Source organism: Bos indicus, chromosome 16, assembly GCF_029378745.1.
Source record: "Bos indicus isolate NIAB-ARS_2022 breed Sahiwal x Tharparkar chromosome 16, NIAB-ARS_B.indTharparkar_mat_pri_1.0, whole genome shotgun sequence".
Taxonomy (NCBI): Eukaryota; Metazoa; Chordata; class Mammalia; order Artiodactyla; family Bovidae; genus Bos; species Bos indicus.
The window spans coordinates 39,418,396-39,443,163 of NC_091775.1; the positions used below are offsets into that span (position 1 = coordinate 39,418,396).

The 24,768-nt window shown below is 38.6% G+C and overlaps 1 protein-coding gene across 2 annotated transcripts in view; it reads left to right on the top strand.

Moving 5' to 3' along the window:
- The window catches only part of MROH9 (maestro heat like repeat family member 9), a 105,080-nt gene that overhangs the window by 26,147 nt on the left and 54,165 nt on the right, over positions 1-24,768 (top strand). For both annotated transcript variants that reach the window (XM_070768138.1, XM_070768137.1), the window contains exons 3-9: positions 1,765-1,844; positions 7,706-7,841; positions 8,390-8,476; positions 10,865-10,969; positions 17,268-17,403; positions 20,712-20,836; positions 24,023-24,172. In XM_070768138.1, coding sequence (XP_070624239.1) covers positions 1,765-1,844; positions 7,706-7,841; positions 8,390-8,476; positions 10,865-10,969; positions 17,268-17,403; positions 20,712-20,836; positions 24,023-24,172 — 819 coding nt within the window. The remainder of the gene's footprint in view (positions 1-1,764; positions 1,845-7,705; positions 7,842-8,389; positions 8,477-10,864; positions 10,970-17,267; positions 17,404-20,711; positions 20,837-24,022; positions 24,173-24,768) is intronic.

The following is a 24,768-nucleotide window of genomic DNA, read 5'->3' on the forward strand; positions in this document are numbered from 1 at the left end:
CTTATCTCTAGTGGGAAGATGCTATTTTCTAGTTAAGATCCCCAATCAGGAAGTTTCTATGACTATTTCAGTTAGTTTGGGCTGGTTTAATACGAGACCAGAAAATGGATGGGCTTCCCAGGGGGCTCAGTGGTAAAGAATCTGCCTGCCAAGCAGTAGATGTGGGTTTGATCCCTGGGTCGGGAAGATCCCCTGGAGGGGGAAATGGCAACCACTCCAGTATTCTACACCCACTTCAGTGTTCTAGGAAAATCCCATGGACAGAGGAGCCTGGAGGGCTACAGTCCATGGGATTGCAAAAGAATTGGACATGACTAAGCACTAAACAACAACAGGAGAATGAACGGTTTAAACAACAGAAATGTATTTCTCACAATTCTGGATGCTGTGAAGTCCAAGACCAAAAAATGGCAGATTCAGTATCTGCTGGGATTCCTCTTCCTGGTTTTCAGACAGCCATCCTTTCCTTGTATCCTCACTTGATAGAGAGATAAATTGAAAGCAAGCTCTCTCTTAGAAAGGCTCTAGTTGCTAAAGGATTGCTTATCCCTCGTGACCTCATCTAAACCTAATCACCTCCAAAAGATCCTGCCTCCTAATATCATTACATTGGGGTTAGCATTTCAATATAGAAATTTATGAAAATTCAAACATGCACCCCACAACATGGACTTAATAGATAGGAATATAGTTCTATCCTTCAAGATTGTTCTTACACTCCACAGAGGCAGAACATAGATCCCACAGGGCACTCATTGCTGGAGTCAATGGAGCAGCACTGAGCAAATGGAGAAGGGCTCTTTTAGGGTGAGAAGCAATCAGGGGCAGTCATTTGCTTATGTGCTAGAGAGAAAAAACCCTCTTTGAAAAATCATTATCATAAAGCAGTACCTAAAAGAAAGGGTCTTCCCAGGTGGCACAGTGGTAAAGAGACATGTGTTTGATCCCTGGGTTTGGCAAGATCCCCTGAAGTATGAATTGGCAACCCACTCCAATGTTCTTGCCTGGAAAATTCCATGGAGAGAGCAGCCTGGTGGGCTACAGTCCATGGGGTCTCAAAGAGTTAGACATGACTGAGCGGCTATGCACACATACATGCACCTGAAAGAACTCTGAGCTATTTCAGAAATACTGAGGATTTTTATAGACAGCACTAATGGGCCTGATACAAGAAAGTGACATTGCAACAGAGGCTTACATAAACAAGGGTGAGATGCAGAGAAGAAAAGAAATCCTGTTCTATTAGTCCTTCTCTAGTTCTCCAACTTCTTGTATAAAAAACTGGAAATTCTTATTGGGATCCCACTGAATATCATATATAAGTTTAAATTGTTATATTAGACAGCTATATATTTACCTGCACCTGGTTCTCATTCTGTAGTAGTGTGAGTTTGGACATTCTTCAGTAAGGCCTAACATAAATCATCTTGCTGGTATCTTCATAGACAGACTCCACAAGGAGTATATTGCACTTAACAGTGGTGTATACAAGAGCACCTGGTAAAGAGCATTCCTAACAAAATTTTGTCTGGAAATGCCAATTACATAGACAACCATGGTTGGCTACAAAAGGCCAGCATTTAGTATCATGCATAGCTTTTAAATTACAATTTGTCTGGTCTCAACACTTCTATAAAAGTTTGGGCTTATGTTTCAAGTCCAGTTTGGCCTCTTTGGTCTCTGTAGAAGGCAGAATTACACACGGTGTTATGAGCCCCACAGATATATCATCATTGACTCTTTTCTTTTTCCTGGTACTTGCAGGAGCAATCAGCTACCAGCCTTTGGGACGCATACTCAGGTCTGATAAGTAATCAAGCCATGATCCTGGCCTTGAACTCCAGGTATAATAAGCTTTCATGCTCTCTTATTGGACTAGCTGAATACCTTTAAAATGTAATAGATACATATCAACAATGTGAAAAGTTACTCCAGGCTCCTCACCCTAATTCAGCACCTATTCCTTCTGATGTTTATAAACCTTTCTGTATTGCATAAATAGGCAGATAAACTACTATACTACTTTTTATTTTTACTTTGTCTTAACTTTTCTGTAAGATCATATTTTCATTTCAATGGCAACAGAATACTTCCAAATTTTGACATTTTCTTATTGGAAGAAAAGTTATGACCAACCTAGATAGCATATTCAAAAGCAAAGACATTACTTTGCCAACAAAGGTTCGTCTAGTCCAGGCTATGGTTTTTCTAGTGGTCATGTATGGATGTGATAGTTGGACTGTGAAGAAAGCTGAGCGCCGAAGAATTGATGCTTTTGAACTGTGGTGTTGGAGAAGACTCTTGAGAGTCCCTTGGACTGCAAGGAGATCCAACCAGTCCATTCTGAAAGAGATCAGCCCTGGGTGTTCATTGGAAGGACTGATGCTAAAGCTGAAACTCCAGTACTTTGGCCACCTCACGCGAAGAGTTGACTCATTGGAAAAGACTCTGATGCTGGGAGGGATTGGGGGCAGGAGGAGAAGGGGACAACAGAGGATGACATGGCTGGATGGCATCACCGACTTGATGGACATGGGTTTGAGTGAACTCCGGGATATGGTGATGGACAGGGAGGCCTGGTGTGCTGCGATTCATGGGGTCTCAAAGAGTCGGACACGACTGAGCGACTGAACTGAACTGAAACTAAATTTTATCAATACTATGATGATCATCCTTGTACATAAAAGATTGTATCTGCTCTGAAAAACTTCTTTGAAATACCCTTCTGAGAGTGAGGTTTCTGGTTTAAGTGATGTGTGTGTGTGTGTGTGTATGTGTTAATCGCTAAGTCATGTCTGACTCTGTTACTACCCCATGGACTGTAGCCCACCAGGCTCTTCTGTCCATAGTATTTCCCAGGGAAGAACACTGGGATGGGTTACTGCCGGGAGCCACCACGGAGATCCCATCCATGACAAAGGTCATGCGGAAGAGACCTGACAGGCAAAGGCAGATCAGGCCTCGAGGGACCCCCTGAATCTGCTCGAGCATCTACCCCAAAACCAAAATCTGTCTGTCTTACTATTTTTTGCCTTTCACCAACTCTTCTGACATTAACAGGGGGCTATCCCCGACCACCTTTCTCTGGAAAAAGTCAACTTAGGGCTTTAGTTAATAAGTCTCTTGGACATAAAAGGAATATTTCTATTTTAACCCCTCTGTTGATATTCTAGCTTGCCTGACAGGTTTATCCATACTCTTGCAATTAACACACATGATTGTTCACAACTCCCCAGTCTTGAAAGGAACAGGAAGCCAAAACATTCTAAAAGTCCTAATGAGCATAGAGTCCTTTAAGGGATGAAAAATTATTAGACTAGATAGTACTGGTAAAGGGCTTCCTTTTTGGGCCAATGCTTGCTGCCAAATGCCCATATCCCTTATCCATTGTGCACCTGGGAGTGCATTGGTTAACATAGTTGGAATCTAAGAAAAACAAGCAGCAGCCTTGGAATTAACTACATCAGACCTTTGAGCTAATTGGTTCTTTCTTTGTTGTAACTTGCTGCACCTTTGCTCTGTGAGAATGTAACTCTGTTTATTATTTTCTGAGGCTGGGAAAAATAGAGAAAAAACACTTTAAGGGAAAATAAGTTTTCTGACTGATCAGCCTTTACCAAAAAAGGGTCATAAAATGTCCACAGGCCTCCAAGGCCAGAACATATTGTACACAACATTGTTTATGGGAAAGGTATGCAGAAAAAGTCCTGGTTTTGATAAACAGATGTAATGTTTGGGCTGACTCTGTATGACTTTGCATCTTTCATTTCCCTCTATGTACAAGTCAAGGTATAAAAGTTCCTTTTGAAAATAAAGTTATGGGCCTTGCTCACCAGAGCTCGGTCTCCCCATGTCGGTTTTTTTTTTTCCTTTTCCCTCCTTTTCTCTCTCTGTTCTTTCAGGATGACTCCTTGGAACACAGGAGCTTTACTGGCTTTCTGTGTTAATCAAGGAAGATCAAGCCCTGCTCTCTGCTTTGCTATCCTTATCGCCTAAGCCGTCATCCTGAGGGTACCCCTGGATCCTGCTGGGGCTGGACCCCGGCAGGTAACCATTTCCTTCTCCAAGGGATCTTCCCAACATAGAGACGGAACCCAAGTCTCATACATTGCAGGTGTATTTCTTTACCACAGAGCCACCAGGGAAGCCCTGATTTAAATGATAGGCAACCATAAAAATGCCCTGCTCTGGAAGATCTTCACTGGCCAACAGCTACAGCTGCTGCCTGTGTAGATTTGCCAACATGGTCTGCGAGGCCTCACTTCCTGTGGGCTGCTCGCATCAGTGACCCAGCATGGTAGGACAAATAACTCCAGTGGGTGCCAGTGGGTGACTTCAGCTCGAGAGATCCTCATCAGCCAGGCTGAAACCTCCTTGGAACTTGCTGTAATCCAAGACTCTTCCTACCCTAATCTTTTTTCCTTCCTTCTCTGCTTCTTTTGGAAATCTCTTTTACTTCTCTTAGACTTCTTAAAATCCTCTTTTAGCATCTGTTTCCCCTAAACCCGAAGTAATGCAAATTATATGAATTGTCTTAGAGCTTTTGACAGCGTCAATTTGTTCTCCAGAAGAACTGCACCTATAAGTGTTTCATCAAAGCCTAGTCACCTGGAAGATATGCATGCATATATACAAAGATACATATAGACAAGATTTGGAATATTATATTATTTTACAAGGTTCATGGAAAGGCAGACTGTAAATTAGAATCCCCTTCTCCATATTTTAATTTTTTGGTCTACTTAAATGTGTTAAAAATCTCCCACATACATAATGGTTTTCCTTTATTTTAAAAAATTTATTATAAATTTTGCTTTTCATATTTTGATCAAGTATTATTTGATATATAAAGATTTACACATGTTATATCTTCATATATACCTGTACAATTTAACAATATAAATGAATTTTGTTACTATTAAACCCATGGACTTCCCTGGTTGTTCAGTGGTAAAGAATCTGCCTGCCAAGCAGGAGATGTGGGTTCAATCCCTGGATTGAGAAGATCCCTTCGAGAAAGAAACGGCAACCCACCCCAGTATTCTTGCCTGAGAAATCCCATGGACAGAGGAACCTGGTGGGCTATAGTCCATGGGGTCACAAAATAGTCAGACACAACTTAGCAACTAAACAATAACAAAATTAAACCCATATAATATCTCCCTTCTTTTTTTGACTAATTTAGTCTTCCTAGTTATTTAGTTTCTACTCCCTTTTTACTTCTCTTTTAAATCTTTAAAATTGCCATTATACTTATTTCCCCTTATAATTTTTTTTAAATAATGCATTTATTTTGTTTATGCCCTTCACTTCTTTGGTTGTATTTTTAGCCCTTTCAGAATCTTAAGTTATATGCATAGTTTATTATTTTTGTCTCATTTTAAATAAGAAAAAAAATGTTGATAATATTTAAATACTTCTAATTTTATAATTTTTAAAATAGATTTCTCATGGTGATGAGAGAATGAAATATATATGCTTTTATAGTTTGAAACTTTCTATGGCTAACTATATGCAAAATATTTTTCAGCATTCCCTGATTATTTAAAGAGATAACCCTTGTTATCTAATTAGTATAATTTATTTATATCTCTTTATTAATTATATTAAAGCATAGCCTTATCATTTGCAGATTTTAAATTTTTACCTGCCACATACTAATAACTGAATGCTTAATCTTCTCCCATGTACTTCTATTTCTCCTTATATTCTTAATAATTTAATAGTTTTTATATTATATTTTAATAAATATGTTCAACAATTTTCAATTTTGTTTCTATGTGCTTGAGATTTTATGTTAATAACTATGACTTTTATCAATTAATATTAATTGTACATATCTCTTAATACTTTTTTATTTGAATTAATCATACAGCATATTGACATAGCCCTCCTGATTTATTTCTGATGTTTTATATAATATTCCCATGCTTTTATCAAGAGACATCTACTTTCCTTTATTCAATTGTGATTCTTGAAATTAATCTTGCAAAAATTTCACTTACTAATATTATATAATACTATTGCTCTATAATGAGAAGAAATAAAACATTTTCAAGAAAAAATTTTAGTATATTTGGTTTACCGCTAATTCTCACTTCACTCCAATATCTGAAACAAGTATTTAGCTCAAAAATTTTTTTAAAGCACACAGTAATTTGTGAGAGATATTTATTGTTTCTTCTCACATTTATTTCTATACCATATTGTTATATATCTTAGAATATAAGAAAAGTTTTACACTGAAATTCTCAAAAGTGTACTTGCTGATAATTGTCTATGTTGACCCATATATTTTTGTTGGGCTTTCTTCTTTATTATCACCAATATCTGACCCTCAACCTTCTTCACATTTAAATGGGAAGATTCTTACTCCATCAGCAGTTGTGAATGCATCAGAGCATCACGTGTGTGCTTAGCGTGCATAGTCACTCAGCTGTGTCTCATTCTTTACAACCGCATGGTCTCTAGCCCACCAGGCTCCTCTGTCCATGGGGATTCTCCAGCCAAGAATACTAGAGTGGGTTGCTATGCCCTCCTCCAGGGGATCTTCCCAACCCACGGTCTGAACCCTGGTCTCTCACATTATAGGCGGATTCTTTACCATCTGAACCACCAGGGAAGACCAAGAATATTGGAGTGGGTAGCCTATCCCTTCTCCAGGGAATCTTCCCAACCCAGGAATCAAAGCGGGGTCTCCTGCATTGCAGGCGGATTCTTTACCAGCTGAGCTACCAGGGGAGCATCATGCTACTTTCCTAATCCTTGTTCATTATGTGGACCATTTTAGCATTTTTAGAACTGGTAATATGATTTCAAAGTACATTACAAGATGATTTTCTATTTTATCAAAATATTAATTTTTCATTTTCCTAAACCAAATCATACATCCCTAGAATCCTACCACTGAAAAAAAAACCACTGGAACTTATTGATAGGTAACACACTTTTATTTGTTCAGAGTCTGAAAATCTACTGGAGTCCATGAATAGGTCAAATCAATCTTCCTAAGATTTAAAAAATTATCTACTATGTTCCAGGAAATTCCATTTCAAACAATGGATAGCAGATATTTAGATCTTCTTGTCCAGTAGAGGGAAATGATTCTGAGTTCAGCACAAGATTTCCTACCTTTACCAACTATATTACCATCTTGTAAAAAAAAAAAAATTATTATTTGTACTTTAAAAAATCAGGAGGCACAGTTATCCAGATCACACTTATCAAAGGAAAAATAGCTGTGTCACAACTTATCTTTTTAACGGTTGATGGGAAGGTTTATTTTGCCATCTACTGAAAGATATATCTCAATATCAGAAGTGTTACATGTGAAAAACACAGTCTCATGGATTAGATAAAATGTGGCAGTGATATATTTCAACTACCTAAATTTCAGCATGGCTTGAAGAGCTTAGCTGGGAAATAACCACCCTGTAAAGTATTATGTCTATGGAGAAATATATTTTGAATTCTAAATAACTGATTACAAATTATTTTTTACCAAAAAAATGATTCCTTTATATTTAAATCACCATAATAATTTTAGAGTAATACTTAAAATTCACACGTTATATAAAGCCAAAAGTTGGGCCTCATGTTCTAGTATACTAACTCTTAAACTAAGAAAAGGCCACTAAATTTACCTTACATCTGTTCTTTCCTTAGTTTAATAATTATATCTTTTTTTTTTTTTTTTTTTGGTCAGTTTCGTGGATCCTGCATTGCAGTTTGAAACTCAAGTGAAGATAATAAAGTCATCCTTTAAAATGGCATTTGCTGTCACAAATCTTGATGAAGTGAGGGAAATTGGAATGCATGAAGAAGACGAAAATGACCTAGAAGTAAGACTTTGCTTCCTTTAATCATGATGAGACGTCTTTATGCACAGCAATCCCACAGAATGTCTGCCCACAAGTTGTAATCTATGTTTTCTTCTTCACTCTTTTTGGATATAATAGATAAATAGCATATTCCAGCACTAATCTCTTTTCCTGGATTCCTGGTGAACTCTACAATCCCTGGGGTGTAAGGAATTGTATAGAACTTATAGGAACAAATGGGTGAAGAGATTTTGGTTAATTTGTTTAGCAAGTTCAGCAAGTTTACTGGCAAGTGCTTCAAAGTAAATAGGAGCCAAGAAAAGTGCAGGTAGGCAGACTTCTGTAGTAAGATCAGTAACATCCATGGTTTTTTATTTCTCAGTCTTGCTACACAGTTCTCTTGTCCTACAAGGTATTAAAGCAATTCATGGCATGTTGTATTGAATGAGGTCTCACCTCCATAGATACATCTTGCTTTATTTTTTTTACCTTCAATATATGGGGAGAACTGAGGATCCAGGATTACATAACTACTGGCTGGCTGGTTGTCTAACTTACTTGTTTTTCAGAATTTATACCGAACTATTTTAAACATATTTGAGGACACTCTTCTGATCTTAGTGTCTAAAGATGTCTACAAACTGCAGTTCTTAAAGGTAAAGGGAAAATATATGGCTTTGTTTTCTTGTTATAAAGCTAAAGAGCATACTATATTGTTATTGTTGTTTAGTCCCTAAGTCATGTCCAACTCTTTTTCAAACCGATGGGTTGTAATCTTCTAGCCTCCTCTGTCCTTGGGATTTTTCCAGGCAAGAATACTGGAATCAGTTGCCATTTCCTCCTCCAGGGGATCTTCTCAACCCAAGGATTGAACTTGTGTCTCCTGCATTGACAGGCAGGTTCTTTACCACTAAGCCACCAAGGAAGCCCATACTATATTTTACTTTTTACCATTTGCCATACTTGCATCTCCTTCAAGTATCTGGCAGCTGAAAGATTTTCTTTACCTTCCAGAATGTGTCATTATCTCCCAAGTGAAATCCCTTCCTTTTATTTGAACCACAGAGACAGAATTTTAAGAATTCAATTTTGGGAGTATGGCAACAACAGACACTTAAGAAGCCAGGTTTTATGTGGCAACATAAGTGTGAACACAATATAGGGTAGCAGAACATACAATGATTGGTCAAAACCATCTTCAGGTCCATGTAACAGTTAGCCATATTTTGATAATGTTAATATGCACGTTCTTCCCTCACAACTCTGGGACTAGAGAATTCCATGGTCATCCTATCTTCATGGATATCATGGTATCAAGGAAGGTCTAATAAACATCCATAATCCCAATGTTCATATCCAAGACTTCAGTATATTTTTAATGTGCCAGCCAGAGACAGAGACTTATCTGGACATATTATGATTTTCAGTTTTGCATTTTTAATATGATAGCATCCGGAGGCAGCTGTCTGGAAATACTGAGAAACTAGATTGATGGGTTTTGCAAATCATAAAATACATTCAAGGAAAGAAGTAGAGTTGATATATATGAAGATAAATAGAAATGTGAAAGATAATAAAATATACAGTGCCTGATTTTAGCCATTTATTTTCCATGCACTTTAAGGTGGTTATTGAAAGTGAAAGGTAAAGCCAAGGGTTTCCTTGGAAGCTCAGATGCTGAAGAGTCTGCCTGCAATGCAGGAGATGTGGGTTCAATCCCTGGGTCAGGAAGATCCCCTGGAGAAGGGAATGGCTATCCATTCTAGTATTCTTGCCTGGAGAATTCTATGGACAGAGGAGCCTAGTGGGCTACAGTTAATGGGGTTGCAAAGAGTTGGACACAACTGAGTGACTAACACTTTCACTAACACTCCCATGTATACTCTTTCAACCACCCTATGCTGCTTATTGATCATTTACTCTATATCAGGCACTAAACTGAATACTTAATAAATGGGTTATTTAACTTAATCCTTAAAATAACCCTATGAGAAAGTTAAAATTATTTCTCCCATTTTGCAGATAAGGAAGTGGAAGCTGAGAGAGAAGCAATATGTGGGCCTCTAATGAGTGGAGGCACTACTATAACTTGGGAGTCCATTACTTAACCACCTTATTCTTAAACGTACCACATCTAGAAACTCTCCTGATCCTCAGAAAGAGCTGAACCTCACTCCTGGAAAAGGAAGAGGCTGAGATTTAAAGACTCTTCATTCTTAGGAAATAAACTTCAGAACAGTTTTATACAATGGGAGCAAGTGAAAGGGACGAGATTTATCCAACCATTGGCATAAATACTAAGGACTCCAACAATCAGTCTTAAGAAGTCTACTTACTAATGGTGGTTAACATGTGAGGCACATGCAGTCTTATTCCTTTCCCAAGGTTATACCTATGTCCTTGCACCTGAGGATTTAGAACAAAGAGGCAGAAGCCACAGCAAGACAGACCAAATTTAGCAATGAATCAAAATTAACAAGAACTTTCTCACTGAGCTGCCTCCAGGAATATATTCTATACCGTGAGACAGAAAATATCTGTATCGTGAATTTGCAGAGGAAATTCTGGAATAAAATGACATTTCAGGATCAGATAACATTTTGATTCTTTTTTAAAACTGAAAATCAGATCCAATGATTTAACAGAGAGAATTAGCATGCACTTTAAAATAAAAAGAAGAGAAGCAGTTGATGATAATCCTGTTTTCCATGATAATCATGGTAATCCTAATAATCCATGCTGAAGTTTTCATGATGTCTGGCAAAGTGATTGTTAATAGTAGATATTAGTAAATACGTGTTGGATAGAATTAAATAAAACAAAACCCATAGTGTAGCAACTATGGCAGATGAAGTACTATACTATTATAGACAGTGGTATACAAGCTCATTGTCATACTTTTTAAATACATAGAGAATAGGTGTGAAATTATTGGGAGATCATGGGGAATCTTGGCTTCGTGAAGGTGATGATCTGAGCAGAAGAAAGGAAATTGTGGAAATAGAAACACCACGGTTCTAGGATGGTTCTTGTGTTTTCAACAGGAAATGGCTGTATGGATGAATGAAGATAATTCGTACATACAGGAGGAAGCCATGGTGGTGATCAGCAGAGTGCTAAGCTTTGCAGCCAGGAAAGTCAGGGGATCTGTAAGTCACAGGGACTGCTCCTTTGCCACCTGCTCCTAAAGACTGCGCTTCTGCAGTATTGCTTTCCTTTGTTCTGCAGTGTTTGCTGAACGCCACCAGGTGGAAGCACACCAGCATTTTCCAGATGGTGGGAACTATAAGAGCCTCATCCAGCTTATCTCTGGAGAAGGCAATGGCACCTCACTCCAGTACTCTTGCCTGGAAAATCCCATGGATGGCGGAGCCTGGTAGGGGTCGCTAAGAGTCGGACACGACTGAGCGACTTCCCTTTCACTTTTCACTTTCATGCATTGGAGAAGGAAATGGCAACCCACTCCAGTGTTCTTGCCTGGAGAATCCCAGGGACAGGGGAGCCTGGTGGGCTGCTGTCTATGGGGTCGCACAGAGTCGGACACGACTGAAGCGACTTAGCAGCAGCAGCAGCTTATCTCAGTCTTGGAAACAAACCTTTACTAAGTTAACATTGTCTTTAAATAATGTCTTCTAAAGATAATCGTTATTATTTTAGTCGCTCAGTCGTATCCGGCTCTTTGCAATCCCATGGATGATAGCCTCTGTCCACAGAATACTAGAGTGGGTTGCCATTCCCTTCTCCAGGGGGGTCTTCCCGATCCAGGAATCGAACGCAGGTCTCCCACGTTGCAGGCAGATTCTTTACCATCAGAGCCATCTTTGAAGCACAGGAAGATCACAATTTTTAAAGATAATTAAGTCCGTGAAATTAATGAAGGTGAGGGGACCAATACATACAATGGGCAAAAATATTAACAAATTAAAAGCTAAACTTCCCATAAGCAAGGTCTGTGTAGGTCTGTATATATCTATATCTGACACAGTGTAAATAATGAAGATTTGTTCTGCCATTCTCTAACTAAATATAACTACCCATTCTGTTCTCAGATTCTGGCCATTCACTGGATAAAACTATTTTCTTCATAAATTACCATGGCCTGTGTCTTCCAGACTCTCAGAGGCCACTGTCAATTTGAACAATTCTTTCATTTGTATTCTATCAGAAATACATTTTAAAATGGCATTCCTTTTACATGACCTGTGTGCCCATCAGGGTGAAGGAATGGCTCCACCCAAAGAATATTTGTCCTTTCGATTAAACTATTTTCAAACAGGTGAAGACATGTGAGCTAAACACGTCACCTTATCTTATCAACAGAGATTTTTCCTAGATTTGGCATATCAGCATTCAAAAGACAGGTGAAAGATTTCCAGTCGAAGCTAACAAATTGTCCACATGTCTATCTCCACTCCCTCCACAAAATGATAGTAATAAAATGCATTGAATGTATAAAGCTACAGCAACAAAGAGAATTAGTAAAGGGATCCTAATGGGCTAGCGAGGTCAGCAAACTTCTGGATGACAGAATAGATAGAAGATGCTGCTGCTGCTGCTGCTATTAAGTCGCTTCAGTTGTGTCCGACTCTGTGCGACCCCATAGACGGCAGCTCACCAGGCTCCCCCGTCCCTGGGATTCTCCAGGCAAGAACACTGGAGTGGGTTGCCATTTCCTTCTCCAATGCATGAAAGTGAAAAGTGAAAGGGAAGTCGCTCAGTCATGTCTGACTCTTTGGGACCCCATGGACTGCAGCCTACCAGGCTCCTCCATCCATGGGATTTTCCAGGCAAGAGTACTGGAGTGGGGTGCCATTGCCTTCTCTGAGATAGAAGATGGTAACTGATAAAGTCTGGCAGGAGAAGCTGAAAGACCAGGGGCACGTGAACATCAGGATGGAGGATGGCTGAAAAGGGAGGTAGTTTTCCCTATGGACCCTGGAGAGTCTGAAGCTATGGAAACCCAAGTAATGATGAAGGGTGGGAGGCAGAGGAAACTTGAAGATGTGCTAACTCACTGAAAAGACTCACCTCATACAGAAGGATCTACATTGCATCCCCTCCTCCTTTACACATACACTATTCCACAGGGAAATGAGTCCATTGGTAGACAAAATGTGAGGACTTATTTCTCAAAACAATTGCAAATTCCCTGAGAAAATCATCTTGGTTCTGTTGTGTAGACATACTTCAGCATGACCCCAGTGTCCCCATTCAGCTACTCTAAAGCCAAGTCGACCAGTTGACAAGTCTTGCTCCCATACAAAATCCCACTAGTAGCATCCCATTCTTAAATATGACTAAACAACTGAGATTTGGCAGGCATTTGAGAAAACCCTCAAAATACAATAGCCCCAGGTAAATAAAGAGTACAAAAATGATTATCAAAAATAGATAATTTGGGGTGCAGATGAGTATCTAGTCTCAAAAGGAGTAAAGAGGAAATATTTATATTCCAAAAGGAAACAACAAAAAGTGAATATGGCCCCTGTACTGATTCATCAAGCAGGAATAGATAGGCAATGCCCCAAACTGATGTGAGAACTGAAGTGGAAGTCCATTGTTTAGAGATGGATAAGAAGCAGCTAAATGACTTAGTAAATGTTTGCCTTTGGAAGTTAACACTTGAAACTCTCATAATTCTTATAAGGAATGGAGAGGCCAGAGATGTGCAAAAGAAGGAATCCATTAAGAAAGGGCCAGAAAACTAAGCAGGAGCACTTAGGGACAGAAACAGAGAAGCTACATGTCTCCATATCTTAACTCTTTCTTACTTTCAACACTTTATATAGATTTTCTAAAAAAAAAAAAAAAAAAAAAAACAGAATTATACTGTATTAAAAATTCCCAAAGTCTTGTGTTTGAGGAGGTGTGACTGAGGTTGGCAGACTTCTGAAAGGACCTGTGCAGGGCATAATCAGTGTGCCCCGAGGTTCAAACAACCGTACTCTTCTCTTTGCCCATACTAGGTCATGTCTCCCCTCCACCTCAAACATGCTATGCAATCTAGACATGGCCACACCTACTCTGCTAGAGACACACATCTAGAAAGACCCTATCTGGCATCATTAGCAGCTTCCTTTACAAAGACACCTGCTCAGAGTTATACATACACGAGTTCATGAGAAGGGATAATCAGAGAGAATGCTCAAGGCAAAAAAACTATATACAAAAAACTCTAGGGCCAATCCCCTGTAAATGCTCCCCAGCTCCAGTGAGATAAACTGTAAGACATACTCACCTGGTTCTAGATACTTTTGCTATAAGCATCTTTACCATAGATATCTTTGTAGTGTAACTAATTGGCCATGAGGCAATTTTTTTTTTTCATGAAAAATAAAAGGAGGACATTGAAAAGGTCATTATGAAACTTGAAAATTTAATAACAAAATTTAAAAGACTTTCTTGATAAATGCAACTTAAATACATTTAAAATGTGTGTAAATTCGTGTCAATCCTGCCCCTGCAAAAAAAAAAAATGGATTTTATTTTGTGGGTGGTACTTAAGCACTTGTCTTTGAAGGTTTTCATTCATAGTATAAGTTTGTTGCTTGTTGATTCATCTCCTTATTCAGCATAGCAATTTTTCTCTTTTTTTGCCAAAATTTCTTCCTTCATTAAGAGAGGCATTGGTTTCTGAGTATTAGAATGCATATTTGTAACAGCTTTATATTATGTCATAAAAACCTCTTTCCTGTTTTTTGTTCTTGGCATGTTACCACATGTCTATTTGTAGACATTCCAACATTCTATGGAAAATGTAGGTTCACCTCTGAGCCTTTGAGACTCTTAACCTCTTTTTCCTTCAATGTAGCATGTTTCAAAATAAGAAACCAACTCTCGGGGCAAATCATTGTCATCTGTCGGCTCAATAAAGTCATCAATAAATGGGCTAACTGAAATAAAGTCTGACTCATTTCAACGAGTTGAAACCAAAGTGTCAGACCGAACTGTCAACTAATTATTTTATCTTTCACAGCAAAATTGCCTTATCACCAATTAGTCATGTGTTAAAATGTTTGCAGCAGAAATGTATGTGGCAAAAATTTTTATGGTAGAGAAGCTTGTGGCAAAAATACTAGACACATACTCATACTCCTCCGTTACCCACAATAGAGAAAAAGAGCACCTTGCCCTTTTTTTTTAATACAATTGCAGTTCTGAAAATCTTGCCATTCAATGGAAAATGAAACTTGGAATGCAAACCAAAAGAGCAGAGTACCCAGTAGAAATAAAAGGTTTCTTCCTGGGGCCTGAACAGCGACCTCTACTGTCTGCTTGTAGATTCTCCTAAATCTTGTGCTGAGGCTTGTCCAACTCTGTGCCACCCCATGGACTGTAGCCCACCAGGCTTCTCTGTCCATGGAATTTCCCAGGCAAGAATACTGGAGTGGATTGCCATTTCCTACTGCAGGGGATCTTCCCAACCCAAGTATCGAACCTGCGTCTCCTGCATTGACAGATGGATTCTCTACCACTGAGCCACCTAAGGATGGGGGGAGCCCCAGGTATCCTTACAAAGAAGTATAGGCAGAAAGAATCCAAGGAAGACATCCACAGAAGCAAGAGATTATCTTCTCTTCTACTTAGACCATCACTTCCAGCATTCTAACTTGGTTATACGCTTGGCACATGACCTAGGTCACCTCATGTTTTTTCAGGAATGACTCCATATAAGTGTGTGTGTGTGCGCTATGTGTGTGTGAATGTGTGTAAGACTGAGATAGATGTGAGTGAGTCAAGCAACAAGAGAAGGTATATGAGATAAGGGTATATGAGAGTAATACAAAGAAGGAGAAACAGGTCTTGGGATCTCCCTGGAAGGTTGGTTTGACTCTTTTACCACCAACCATTGTTCATTCATCAAAACATCTATCTAGGAAAAGTAATGATTCGTCTTAGAGACAAGAAGATTCTGCAGGCCCACTAGTTGAGCAAACCTACATGTGGGCAGAGTCCTAATTGTTTTTTAAAAATTGGTAATAACACTCACACTTTCAGAAAAGCAAAATGTCTCTTCCATCTCTTCTTCTACATGTCTGCTTCCCTCTCTATTTACATGTGATCTGACTAAACAAATCAGTCAAGATGTAAACCTAAATATTCGAGAAGCCTATTTGAGAAGCCACAAGGAAGTTGTGTGTGTATGGGGTGGGGGAAGGTGGGAGGAGAAATACATAAATGTTCTGATAGTAGCTTTCATACCCGAAGCAAATGTACTGAGTTTTTTAAAAAATTAATTTCCCTGGAAAGAATTAGAGCAATTGTAGGAAGAAAAGTCACACTTCTCCAGTGACTCACTCACAGAGTCATCTGAAGTGTTTCATACATGGAGAAGGAGCATGAAAGTTTTTGGACATTCGCTCCCCTACCCAGTATCCTAAGAATTTGCTACCTACAAATGGGTACCTACTTTATGGAATAGAAACTAACATTAGGTGGAATCTCTAGTATTTCTAAGCACTTTGCTAGGAACTTTCCTTTTTGTCATAAATGTTACCGGCTTAGTTTCCACAATAATGTTACAAGGTAGCATTTGTTATATGCATTTCATAGATGAGAAAATTGAGACTCAGTAACAGAGAAAGGATTTTAATACATAGTTTGTGTACTCTGACACTCAACTGTAACCATAGTCAGATACAGTAAGCCCCCCACATATAAATCTTCAAGTTGTGATCATTCAAAGGTGTGAATGCAAATATGCCAGCCATTTCACTGTACTACTGTACTTTTCAAAATACTGTACTGTAAGATTTTAGATGTGATATTTTTGTGGTTTTTTTAATGTATTTGTGTGAAAAGTATTATAAACCTATTACAGTACAGTACTCTATAGCTGATTGTACCTAAGGTAAATTTTTTGGACTTATGAACAAATTGGACTTATGAACAGACTCTCAGAACAGAGTATGTTCATATGTGGGGGACTTACTGTGTGTTTGAGTCTGTGTGAGTGTGTGTGTGCATGTGTGTGTGCATATAAGACACAAACATTTAACATTGACTATGCTTAGCAAGCAGAGAAGGCAATGGCACCCCACTCCAGTACTCTTGCCTGGAAAATCCCATGGATGGAGGAGTCTGGTAGGCTGCAGTCCATGGAGTCACTAAAAGTTGGACATGACTGAGCGACTTCACTTTCACTTTTCACTTTCATGCATTGGAGAAGGAAATGGCAACCCACTCCAGTGTTCTTGCCTGGAGAATCCCAGGGATGGGGGCGCCTGGTGGGCTGCCGTCTATGGGGTCGCACAGAGTCAGACACAACTGAAGCAACTTAGCAGCAGCAGCAGCAGCAGCAGCATGCTTAGCAAGGGCTTCCCTGTGGCTCAGAGGAGCCTGGTGGGCTATAGTGCATGGAGTTGAAAAGAGTCGGACACAACTGAGCGACTTCACTTTCACTTTCACGCTTAGTAAATGCGTCTTTCTGCTTTGTTTGTTCACTAGGCAAGTGTTAATGCTCCATGTTTGGGTGTCCTGGCAGCAGAGTTATCTCTTTTGTGTTCTCATTCTGATCCCTCAATCACACAACAGGCATTTGTGGGAATGTATCACCTCCTCTGCATTGCAAAGATTCAGAGCGGTAAGATTCATCTTTTTTAAGGGTTACGAAGAATCTGTTCCTAATTATTCTACTGTGGGTTCCAAAGAGGTTCTACATCTGTAGATTTCTAAATCCTGCCCCAAGATCTATAGCTCCATTTATCAAAATGTATTTTTAAATCTTTTTTAGAATTATTTGTAAAATGTTATAGTTGGTTCTTCAATATTTATCCTTAGGTCAGGAATATCGCCTGGAGAAGGGAATGGCAACCCACTCGAGTATTCTTGCCTGGAAAATCCCATGGACAGAGGAGCCTGGTGGGCTATAGTCCATGGGGTCATAAAGAGTTGGACATGACTAAGTGACTTACACTTTCACTTTCATACTTAGATTAGTGTCAGGGTGTTACTGGCAGGGACAGAAATGCTGGGTGGAGGCAGGGAAGAAAGAGAAGAAAAATTACCAATCAGTTCAGTTCAGTCGCTCAGTCATGTCCAACTCTTTGCAAACCCATGAACCGCAGCATGCAGGCCTCCCTGTCCATCACCAACTCCTGGAGTCCATCCAAATTCATGTCCACTGAGATGCCATCCAACCATCTCATCCTCTGTCATCCCCTTTTCCTCCTGCCTTCAATCTTTCCCAGCATCAGGGTCTCTTCCAATGAGTCAGTTCTTCACCTCAGGTGGCCAAAGTATTGGAACTTTAGCTTCAGCATCAGGCCTTCCAATGAATATTCAGGATTGATCTGAATATTTAGGATGGACTGGTTGGATCTCCTTGCGGTCCAAGGTCAGACTCTCAAGAGTCTTCTCCACACTATGGTTCAAAAGCATCAATTCTTCAGAACTCAGCTTTCTTTACAGTCCAACTCTCACATCCATACATGACCACTGGGAAAACCATATGAGACTCTTAAAAAGCATTCTTTATGTCTCTAATGGAGCATCAAATAGAATTCTTGCTTCAGTGGTGGGGAAAAAGATGTAAATAAATGCTGTTTTGGTCTACCTAACAAAGCATGAGGGCAAGACCTTATGGTATCAAACTATTTCTAAGTACCTAAATAGAGAACAGATTTGCCTTCCCATAATAAACTGTTTAAAGACAACAGATAACAAAGGACAATGATTCCTGAGAGAAGAGAACAAATGAATAAATAAAGCAGAGTCTACAATTGATTGAGTTTACAACCTAGAGTAAGTTTCTAGGCTGCAGCCCAGAAATGAGCAATCCAAGGGTCCCAAGTTGAAGAGACAGATTTGGGAATCCAGAAAGATCAAGATATCTAGAGTTCACATGGCAGAGTACCAGAAAGGAGTGCTCCAGAGATCTGCAGAGAGTCCATTTAACTATTTAGCTATGTAAGGAAACTTCCTGAGGTTTGCGGGGTTAGGGGGTAATACCCAAAACAGTTAAAGAGGTAAAAGCACTGAATTCCAAAAGACTGGGAATGGTGCCCATGCCTATAAGCTAGAATTTGAAACTTCATAATTCACAAGTAATAAAGCAGATTACTCAAAGAGATTTTGTCTCATCAGGAGGAAAAAATTATCCCTGAATTACTTTAGTGCCATTCAGTCCATCTGTGTTAGTTGTTCAGTTGTGTCTGACTCTTTGCAATCCCACAGACTGTAAGCCAGGCTCCTCTGTCCATGAAATTCTCCAGGCAAGTATACTGGAGTGGGTAGCCATTCCCTTCTCCAGGGGGTCTTCCCAACCCAAGAATCGAACCTGAGTCTTCTGCCTTACAGGCCAGAGATTCTTTACCATCTGAGCCATACAGTGTCAGAGGGAATGTGAAATGATACAACTTTGGAAAATAATTTAGCAGTATCCTAAAAAGTCAAACACACATCTACCATATGATCCAGTCATTCTTCAGTCATTCCTCCAGTCATTCCTAAAAGAAATGAAAGCAAATATCCACTCAAAGACTTGTACATGAATGTTGACAGGATCTTTATTTTTAATAGCCAAAAACTGGAAACAACCAAATGTCCACCAAGAGGCAAATGAATACATAGATGATGGTATATACGTACAATGGGGTAGTATTTATCACAGAGAAATCAATCAGCTACTGACAAATACAATAATGTGAATGAATTGCAAATAATTTTGCTGAATGAAAGATGCCAAGCAACAGAAGAGCAGCACATACTAAATTGCTCCACTTACATGAAATTATAAAATACAAATGAAAGAATGCAGATCTGTGTGTATCTTTGAATCAGGAAGTGCTATAGTGTGTATCCAGTAGCAGGTTTGAGCAATTATGAAAGGACAGGAAGAAACTTCTGGAGGGAATAAATCTTTTTTATTGCAGTAATACTCTTATGGGCATATACATATATATAACCAGTCCATCCTAAAGGAGACCAGTCCTGGGTGTTCATTGGAAGGACTGATGCTGAAGCTGAAACTCCAGTACTTTGGCCACCTCATGCGAAGAGTTGACTCATTGGAAAAGACCCTGATTCTGGGAGGGATTGGGGGCAGGAGGAGAAGGGGACAACAGAGGATGAGATGGCTGGATGGCATCACCGACTCGATGCCCATGAGTTTGGGTGAACTCTGGGAGTTGGTGATGGACAGGGAGGCCTGGCATGCTGCGATTCATGGGATCGCAAAGAGTCAGACACGACTAAGCAACTTAACTGAACTGAATTGAATATATATATATATATATATATATATATATATATATATGTCATTTGTGAAAGTCGCTCAGTCATGTCCTTTTTGAAATACACTCAGACTCTTTGCGACCCCATGAACTGTAGTCCATGGAATTCTCTAGGCCAGAATATTGGAGTGGGTAGCCTTTCCTTTTAAGAACTTACCAAATTATACACTTTAAATATGTTTCATATTGATTATATCTCTACAAAGCTGTTAGCAAATAAAAATTCAGTTAAAATCTACCTCTTCTAGAACTAAAGACATCTGCACGTGAAGCTTATTTGAAAGCTTTTCTCTTTGTTGCTATACCACTCCCTCAGTTCTTTGCAAAATGCCTCCAAGTCTGCTCTTTTACCAATAGACTTTCCAACTTAGCAGTAGCTCTTCCATTGCACTGAACTATGCATTTGATGGCCGAAATGTACTTGATACTTGGTCATCCTATTAAAATTATATATGTCCTCCACAGAGACTTCTCTTAACACTTTATAAATTCTGGTCATAATATTAATATTTTATGTGACTAAACTTTCAGCAGAGAGTTAAACATTCAGAAAATTTTACATTCCCAGAATTGGGCAGGAAGAGGAAACTAGAAATAGCAATGTTATGGAAGGAACCAGTGGTCAAATGAAAATCTTAAACTTTCTTCCTTAATACAGAGGGTACTGCAAAAAGTAAAAATAAAAAGTATGATAAGCCTGGAAATCATTGTATCCAGCCTTCTTCCTCTGGTACAGAATTTCTACCCAAGAATTTGCAAAAAGACAAAAGTAAAATTGCTCAGGTAACTTAGCTCCCACTTTATCCTATAGCTTTTGTTTCATGTGTAAATTACTTTTAATGGCAACTTATTTCAACAAAATTTATATTAATAGATTTTTTCTCTTTTATTTAAATTAAATTCAGTAAAGCAAAGAGTAAATGATAGAGTATTTGGCTTCTTGATCTTCATCTGTTAATAAGAATTATGCCTATTACTCCAGAACATAGCAATTTACATTATTTACTAGGTAATTCTTACAGAAAGCAAAATGAGGTAAGTGTTTCCTAGTTGTTATGCTTCTTTTTGTTTGGCTAATAAGTTACTAAAGATGGGAAACTTCTGGTTTTCTAGAAAAATTAGTGAAGTCAGCAATTAAGAGGTTTTTCAATGCTATTATAATTTACTCAGCAAACATCAAAATAATTTGGTATATCTTTTAAAAACCTATTAAATTTTAAAAACTTCTTAAGTTTAAGTGATAAACCTTAGTACTAAGTAAGTAATTTCTACATTGACCCAACCTTAGGGAAAATCATGAGACTCAACATCTCTATACACTCTTTCACCTTCTTCAAAGTATATATGCTTATTCATATGCTTGCGAGGTCATCCGGCACAGGTGCCTGAATCATGCTGTCCAACTGACGCTCTTCTAGCTACACAGGAATCAATAGTTCAGCAAAACCGGCTGGAGAGGCCCTTCAGGCTAGCTTATCTCTTGAATTGAAGGGTCTTAGATTTTCTCCTGAAACCACATACATAAAGCATTGTCTTGCCCTCCCACACTGAGGCAGATAGAATTGTGGGAGGCTGTGGAGATATGGAAGCAATACATCTCAAATAATACAATAAAAAAGACCACATAGATATCCTTAAATATGCATCTGCATTATGATGCATCTTTCCAAAATCAAGCATTATTCTTAATCCACCTCCCCTCAGAAGTCACAAGCCTGGTTAACTATAAAGTTTTCTATTTACATGAAGAAACTAAGCATCCATCTAGGTTTACTAGAAAGTCCATCTACATTCTTCCATTCTTAACTCCAGAGCCCTGGAATTGAAATCCTGAGACCCACAATTAGCTAGTGAGCCTAGCACTAGCAGCCTCCTCAGGGTCTGTCTCTTTCAAGTGCTTTATGACGCTTACTATCTCCACTTCCAGCTTGGTGTCCTCTCACCTGACTTCAATGTCCATAAGATTTAGAAATCCTGGATTTGGGGAGGGTGCCCTGGTCCTTGTGTTCATGACCTCTATTACTCAGTTCCCAACTGTGAGATCAAAACAGGCCTAGGACAGCACTGTGTGCAAGAGCAGTAGCTACAAAATCCGGAGGAAGGGACTTTCAAAGGTAGATTGGGACAGGTAGGTGAGAGAATCTAAGGTTGTAGTAAGGAAACCAACAGGACCATTTACAACAACAAAGTCCAGAGGATGCAAATCGGAGGATACGCATCAAGGTTTTTAGCCAAGAGAGCTAGATCACGTTTTATAAGGGAGTCTATCATTTGATGTACTCTACTGTCATATCTATACCTTTGTTACTGAGTCCAAGTTCATACTACTCAGCACACAATAGGCCAATAAATCAACAGACAAGGTGTTGGGATAAGAAATAGCAACATATTTGGAAAACCAGAAAACCCAAGAAGATGGTTGACTAGTATCCCAAGGAACCATCTTACTGGACTTAGAATTTAAGCTTCTTTTATACTAAAAATGGAGGAGGTGTGGCTGGTTGTTGGAAACTTATGTTTCTGCAGCTGTCCAGGATGGTCTGGTCACAATGCTCCCATAAACCTTCAGAAAGACAACTGTTATTTTCTTGTCTTCAACATTTAACCTCTATATGAATGGAAATATGTTATACTTTAAAGGTCAAGACTAGGAGGCAGAACATTGTTGAGAAAGGGCTAGTATTTTATTTCAGGCTATAGGCAACACTCTTTTACTATTTGAGATAAAAGTGCAAAGCCAGCATTTCTAATCACAGGTTATGGAGCACAAAGGCTAGAGTTAAAAGAATAGATCCAATATGGAGTCAGGTTTGTTTTTCTCCATTCTACCTTCACATGACAGAAACTTCTAACACTATCTCTAAGTTTCACTAGGAATTGCTCCTTCCACAACTCTTAATAGACACTAAGCTATTTTGTTGAATAAACAAATGTCCCAAAAGAATATCCCCTCTTCAATGATTTTTTTTTAACTCAACATCTTGTACAATCAAATCTGACTTTCTGAAAGTATAGCCAACTATGATATTCTGTTCACCTCACTAAGCCTTAGTGACCATCCTTTATCTTTCTTTCATAGCTTTCCAAAAATACTATACCTCACCTGTCTGCTCAGTAGGAGGGAGCCTGGTGGTCATCAGTTTTCAATTAGACCTCAATCCTTCCCTACTGACCAGAAAGATGTATGCTCCATTCCTTTAACAGGGATGCTGAAAAGCTGTTATTGGCAATATTGAATACTTTCTGTATTTCAGAGAATGGCATGCACACACACACACAAAAGAAGTTTTGTATATATACATATACATTTAGAAAGGGAGAAAATGTGGTTCATTTGTCTTTCTTAACTGAGAGATCCATAGTACTGTGATTTTGTTCGCATTTTATGGTCCATGGATGTTCCTCTAACTTTAAAAAGAGATTGTTTGAATTGCAGTTGTTGTGCCTCAATCATAGACATATTGGCCTTTTTTCCCTTCCCACTTCTTGATGCTTCTCTGAAAAAGAGAAAAATACACACCCTTCAGTGGCCCTTCCTTTCTTATCCTATCCTTTCCTTCATCTTCCACAAATCATGCTTGTTTTGGATCTGAACGAGCTTATTTCCAAAGCTTAAGAACTTCACAATAGTTTTTAGTATTTGAATAGCTGAAATGGGGTTAAATCAATATTTTATAGTTGCTCTAAATTTTAATGATATGGTTTCCCACTTCTCCCTGGCTTGCCCCAGAGCTGACTTATTCAGGTAAAAATGTTTTAATTGCTTTTAAAATAAGATGAAAAATAGATATGATTAAGTTTGAATGACAGTCATCTTAATACTAACACAGTGTAAAGTGTAATTTTTAATATGTTTAATGGAGGAAGAGGCTGACAACAGCAAAGGTACCTAAAACCCACAAAAATCATGTAGCTGTCTTTGTTGATATAAGTAAGGTGTGAGATCATGATTTTTCTTTTTGGTTTCAGAGTGTAGGAAAAACCTTATTGCCACCCTTGCTGACTGACTTTGTGTGGAGTCTCCTGATGAAACTCTCTGTACCTGATCAATCAATTGCATCTGAGGCAGCAACCATACTGAAACTGACTCTGGAATGCAATGCCCATAAGGTCACCATGGTAAGATATTTCACAATGAGTGGAGGAGTACAGAGTACATTCTCGAATGGGCTTTTTCTGACTTTGTTATATGCCTACTTCTTTTCATATATATTTCTTGTCATTGTTCATTATGTCACTTCAGTCAAATGAAGCTTTTTGTATGAAATAGTTCAAGCATGAAGAAAAGTTTCAAAACTAGTGTAATGAACATCCAACCACCAATCATACGAAATTGTAACATTTTGCTATACTTGCTTCAAATTTTAAAGAAATACATTAACAACAATAAAATAGTACAACTATAATTGAAATACCCTGTGTAACCATTAAGGACAGTTTTAAGAGCCCTCAGTTTGCTGTAGGGCTGGCCACATATTTGTGGGTCCCAGTGCAAACTAAAATGTAGGACTTCTTATTCAAAACATAGAAAAAAGTAGTATTAAATGTACAAACGTATGAAGCTCCGCCTCCTCAATTTATCATGGGGTTATTTTCTAATTAAAAAAAAAAACTAAAAATTTAAAGTTTTAGCATGAATTCTGCAGCCCACCTTTATATTGTGCAATGCCAGTTATAAATGCAAATGTAAGACCACACAACTTAACAAAATACTA